Source organism: Nomascus leucogenys, chromosome X, assembly GCF_006542625.1.
Source record: "Nomascus leucogenys isolate Asia chromosome X, Asia_NLE_v1, whole genome shotgun sequence".
NCBI classification, from domain to species: domain Eukaryota; kingdom Metazoa; phylum Chordata; class Mammalia; order Primates; family Hylobatidae; genus Nomascus; species Nomascus leucogenys.
In genome coordinates, this window is record NC_044406.1 from 106,448,288 (window position 1) to 106,454,388 (window position 6,101).

General features: G+C 45.4%; 1 protein-coding gene across 1 annotated transcript; it reads left to right on the forward strand.

Annotated features, from left to right (window-relative positions):
• On the forward strand, positions 1-5,769 carry RHOXF2 (Rhox homeobox family member 2). The gene is made up of 4 exons (XM_003262267.3): positions 1-267; positions 453-846; positions 1,790-1,835; positions 5,168-5,769. The coding sequence occupies exons 1-4, from the start codon at positions 189-191 to the stop codon at positions 5,510-5,512; spliced, it is 864 nt and encodes a 287-aa protein (XP_003262315.2). The 5' UTR covers positions 1-188; the 3' UTR covers positions 5,513-5,769.
• Positions 5,770-6,101: the final 332 nt, after the last annotated feature.

A 6,101-nucleotide genomic window follows, 5' to 3' on the forward strand; every position in this document is an offset into this window, starting at 1 on the left:
AACCCACAGCAAATAACAGGAAGCAGAAAAGCAAGAGAGGAGGTCTCTAAGTGGATACACTGTTGCTGAGTCTAGACGCCAGAAGAAACTTCCAGGCGGTGACTCACAGTTCTAGCACTGCCTAGGAGATCGTGGTGGCCTCAGCTCAGAATCTGCAGAAACGCACAGCTCCATCCACACCACTCGGTATGGAGCCTCTGGACCAGTGCAGCCAGTATATCACCAGCTTGCTCAGCCTTGGAATCGACGATGAGAAAGAACTACAGGGTCAGTACCTGGATGGGACACATGCTTTTGCGAACTCAGGAAACCGAGGTTCCCTGGGAGAGGCGAGTCGACTGGATGATGCCCTTGCACTACCACTGCTCTCAGAGTGCAGCCCCTCACTGCCTCCTTCCAACACCCTCAGGACCAATGCCTTGATCTTTCTCTTGGGGTTTCTACTTTTCCAGATATGAATGCTGCGGTGCTGTCGCTTACTGAAGAAGTCAGAGAGGAGGAAGAGTATGCACAGCCTGAGCCTGAGCAAGGCACAGAAGCAGCAGGAGAAAAGTTAAAGTCAGCAGGAACCCAAGGCGGAGAAGAAAAAGATGGCGGCAGCACAGGAGCTCCTGGCTACCAATGGGAAGGAAACCTTGAGGGCAGCAGCGGCAGCGATGGCGACGATGAGGCCAGCGACCAGAGCGAGGAGGAACCCGGGCAGCAGGATTGGCGCCCACAGGGCGCCGTCGGGGGGCTGGAGCCTGGCAACGCGCAGCAGCCCAACGTCCACGCCTTCACCCCATCGCAGCTGCAGGAGCTGGAGCGCATTTTCCAACGCAAGCAGTTCCCCAGCGAGTTCCTGCGGTAAGCCCATTGCTCTGGTTGGCGCGCGGTTTGCAGGGAGCACGTGCTGCTCCAGGGCGGCGTTTGGCTTTCCCCTAGTCCCTCTCCTACCCTCTTCCCCTCCTGAACCAAAACCCGTCTGGGGCCTGGTGTCGCTGCCGTCCCCTCCCTGCAGACCCCTGGCACCTAGTGGGTTCTGTAGTGGGGCTATGCCTATTAGGCATCATGCAGAATTTAAATGAACCAAGTTGGGCAACTTTGGGCTGAGGTCAGTTATGATAAATAGCTCCCATCCCAGCTGAGGCAGAAATAAAGATGAGGAGATTAAGGTTCTGTACAGCAAGTGCAGGGTCGCATTCTGACCTTATTTAAAATTCTGAGAAGTCTGTCGTTCGTCTGGGTTTCCTTTGGTGTTAATTTTTCTAAGTTTCAAATAGTCAGTTAGAACGTCATTTATATTGGTTAACGATTTTTTTTGTTATGGGTTTTTTTCATTTTTTTATTTTTTTGAGAAAGAGTCTCACTGGGACACCCAGGCTGGAGTGCAATGGTGCGATCTCAGCTCACTGCAAGCTCTGCCTCCCAGATTCAAGAGATTATCCTACCTCAGCCTCCCAAGTAGCTGGGATTACAGGCGCCAGCCACCACGCCCGGCTAATTTTTGTATTTTTAGTAGAGACGGGGTTTCACCATATTGGCCAGGCTGGTCTCAAACTCCTGACCTCAAGTGATCCTCCTGCCTCAGCCTCCCAAAGTGCTGGCATTACAGGCGTGAGCCACCGCCCTGATTTTTTTGGCATCTCCTTTATTTGTGGCGTGAGAGAAATGTTCCTAATGTAAGGCTCAGCTGGGTGTTACAGAACAGCCTACTGGGTGTGGGAAGTTGGTAGAATAAAAAATTAAACACAAGAATGCAACGACACCCACAACTCCAAATGCTGAACATGTGTGGTTTCTTCCATAGAAGGAGGCTGGCAGGAAGCATGAATGTGACTGAATTTGCAGTGCAGGTCAGTAAACCGAAAAAGCAATCGGGCAGGGAAGCCATTCTAAAACCTGCTTCAGGGCTTGGACACAACTTTGACACAGACATTGTCATCTTGGTGTTTTTGTGGCCTTTTTCATGTATAGGCAATGAGGTCTGAACTTTGGGATCTTTGTGGCTGGAAAATGCGATAAGGAAAGCTCAGCTTGTGGAAATTTCCCATTACCAGAGGGAACATGACAATCCATGGAAAAAAAAATTGGTACTGAACCATTTCCTTTATTCCTTGTGTATAAAATATATTATACACTTGAATAAATTATAAACATATAAATATATGTATTCCAAATTACAAATATATATAACATATAACAGTATAAATTAAATATAGCATAATATATAATATTCAACTCCTTTAGGTAGCACTTCCATGTGAAGGCATCCTGGGGTTTTCTGACATGGGGATTATTCAAATTAATGCTCCAAAGAGCTCCATTAAACTAAATTATTTAATATATTTAAAACCAAGCATAAACTCCTTGGTTAAGAATTTATAAATGTTTAGGGATTGGGGTAAAGGAATAATTCACAACCAGAATGTATGTTTCCTTAAGCTGAGACTGATGGGGAGGGATAGCATAAAGTTCAAGTGCCTGGCCCTCCTACTATTGTTCTTAAGTATTTGGTAATGCCTTGTAGAGAGTGGCAGCTCTAAATTTTAATTTTCTGGAATACTTTGATATGGCAGCCTGAAAACATTGCTGACATAGTTGGTTTTGCATTATGGTAGAGATAGCGAAAAGGTTTGCAACCTTTGCAAGTTTATCTAGAAACCAAAACAAACTACAAGATCATTTTTTCATAAATTTCCAAGCTAAGGATGGAAGCGTTAGGCAAGAATTGTATACAGTCACACTCATGGCTTAGGGAAACTGCCCCCATTCAACTTTTGAAACTGCCAAATGCATCAGTGAATATTTCTTTTTTTTTTTTTTTGAGACGGAGTCTCGCTCTGTCGCCCAGGCTGGGGTGCAGTGGCGCGATCTCGGCTCACTGCAAGCTCCGCCTCCCGGGTTCACGCCATTCTCCTGCCTCAGCCTCTCCGAGTAGCTGGGACTACAGGCGCCCGCCACCACGCCCGGCTAATTTTTTTTGTATTTTTAGTAGAGACGGGGTTTCACCGTGGTCTCGATCTCCTGACCTCGTGATCCGCCCGCCTCGGCCTCCCAAAGTGCTGGGATTACAAGCGTGAGCCACCGTGCCCAGCCGTGAATATTTTCTTGAGCAATTTCTAGCATTTAAGAGATTTTTTGTTTCTTCCAGTTTGTTGTACTAATAGGAAGAGATGTGTTTTGTGGAATGTGTTGATAGTGGGGGATGGCTCTCAGGTCAGGCTAGACTCTTACCTGTGGCAATTTGAAATAGCTTTTTATTTATTTGCTCAGGCTGTGATAAGAAATTTGTAGGTCAATGGATCCAAAGGAGTATTTGCAAAAAAGGAAAAAAAGAAAGAAAAATCGGGATGACCTTAATAGCTTTTCTGCAGAGCTCATGTGTGTGAGTGCAGTGAGGGAACTATGCTGCGGTTCTGCCAATGGTGACATGTAGAAAAGCAGCCTGACAAAATGGGGCACTGAGTGTTGGCATCCTATTGCCCTCCATTTTCTCAGGCAGGCAATGCCAATTTGGGGGAGATGAAATATTGACGTTTTGGTGAATTGCCTTTCCCCTCCCTGGGTTTACATAGCATTCACTCAATGCAGTTCTGAAGGCAAAAGGACCACTCTCACTCAGCAAATAAGGAAAAAGGCATGATGTTCTCATCTATTGCCAAACATTTCAGCATGAATATTTCCAAAAATTTTAAATAGATGTTTCCTCCCTCTGTTTTGTAAAGATAGTAAGGGCTGTTTTATGAAACCAATACTGAGAATAGGGACCTAATGTTGCCCCATAGCACATTTGGCCCACTTTTGGCATGGCTTATGTTTATGAACCTTTGACCACAAGTATATTGGAATTGCCTCTAAATAAACACTATTACAGTAGGCTTAAAATTTAGACTATGTATTCATGAGGGAGAAGGACTCCAAATAGTAAGATAGGAGAAGGAAATGGGGCATCAAACAGGGAGAAGAGTCCCTTTGTCCCATAAAATTTGCAGTTTGGGAACTTCCAGAAGGATCAAAATACGATAGAAATGTCATTAACTAGAAGCTTGGGGGATAATGTTGTTTAATTGACAGGTTTTATTTTTTGGTCTTTTAACAATTGGCAGGTGTTTAGGGAGTAGTGTTTTTTGATACCTCCTCCACATTACTACTGAACATGTTCAGAGATGCCTATTTGGACACTCCCACTTTGGGAATGCTGATGAGATTGGGATCTTCTGCTTGAGTAGTGAGGCTAGATGGCTGAAGGTGTCCCATGGAGCTGGGCAACCAAGTCTCAGTCCCAGATCCCAGGACTATAGGGAGAACCAAGTGAGCTGACCTTGTCCTTAGCCCAGGAAGATTTGGAGGGAGGGATGAGTTGGAGCATGCAGAATTAGCAATGCTTCCTTTCTCTCAAACTCTCAACTGGGCAAAGCTTTTTGAGAATTTTTGTGAATTTGGACAACATTTGTGTCCTCCTTCCACAAAGCTTCAAGCTGAAGTGTGAAGCGTGTCCAGGGCTTCAGATACCCTCATTTCCCAGCGAGACGATCCATAAACTCCCTGGGCCCCCTGTAACGAGACTTGCCTTGCAATATACCATCTTTTTAATTCTCAAGGAGTTTCAGAAGATGAATGACCCCTTAGAGTTTCTTGAAGGAAAGAAAACTTGTTTTAAAATACAATGTAGTCATCGATTTTTTACTTTACACTGAAGATGGGCTTTTCAAAATGGGGGCCTCATCTTCTTGGTATGACTTTAAAAGGCACCCCCCCTTTTTTTCCAGGCTCAGCTTCCCCCACGACCAGGGTGACAGTGGCCTAGTAAGTAGGAGTTGGTGGGCAGCTGGGTAGCTGATGGTCAAGTATCTGCAAGCAGACATGCCACACATAGCCATACCAGCAGGGATCGAGTCCCACTCATCAGCTACACCTGCACCCAAGAGTGGAAAAAGTAATATTACAGATAAAAGGAGAGAGACAAAGAAATAAGCCAAGCCAGAGCATACGTAGCACATACTTGGAGCTCACTAGGGGACAGGTGTGGTGTTCACCTTTCTAAGATATTTTAGTAGTAAGGAAGTAGCTTGTCTTGATACACCTGAAAAAGTTAAGGACATAGAGAGTTGCTTGTTGTGTTTTTTCCATGATGAAATTAAATGCTCAGTATACTGAACCTGTTTCTTTTTTCCTCTGATTGAAGATTTGGTTTGAGAATAGAAGAGCCACCTGGAGGAGACATCAGAGGGCATTAATGGCGAGAAACATGCCGCCCCTCATGGTAGTGGGCCAGCCTGCCATGGTAACCACAGTTGAGGCCATAATGGCACCCTTTTCCGTCAGCGGGATGACAGATGGTTACTTCTGGGGCCACAGCCATCCCAGCAGCCTGTTTTTCCCCATGTCACCCTTTCCTCCTCTGTCCTTGCCCCTTCCACTCATGTTTCTTCCACCTATGCTTCTTACACCTATGCCACCCCCTGACCAGGCCCAATTTGGCCCGTTCCCTTTTGTTATCGCGCCTTCTTTCACATTCCCCAATGTCTAAGGGATAGCTCTATCTCTGTGCCACTTTTTGCCAGAGTGTCTTTGAGCCAGATTCATATTTTGCATAGCACCCCATCAAGAGTAGTTCATCAAATGTCTATTAAATGTTTTAAAGAAAAGTACATCATTGACCCATTTTTAGGGCACTTTTAAAAATGTTTCTACAAATATGTGAAGGGTATGTACATTTGTTTTGTGTGTCACATGGGGTCAGTAAGTTCTGAATAAAAATTGTTAAGAAATGCCGTTCAAACCGAATGTCACGGACTCTCCTCTTATGCAGTAATCTTAAGTCACCATCTGGGGGCTGTGCATGTCACAGAAGTTTCTCATGTGCCCATGGCAGGCTTACACCGACCCACACATTCTCTTCCACCCCCACCCCCAACACCCCATACTCATCTCCTCTCTGCCCCATTGATACCAGGTACATGTGCAGGGTGGGGTGGTGTGAGTCCCTAATGAGAGAATAGTGTGTTTCAAGTTACTGCCAGGGTGGAAAACGGCAAAACCAAAATGGTATCGGGAAGGAAGTCATGCCCAGTCTTAAAAATTCATTACGTTTTTTCTTGCTATGGAAGACTTCTTTA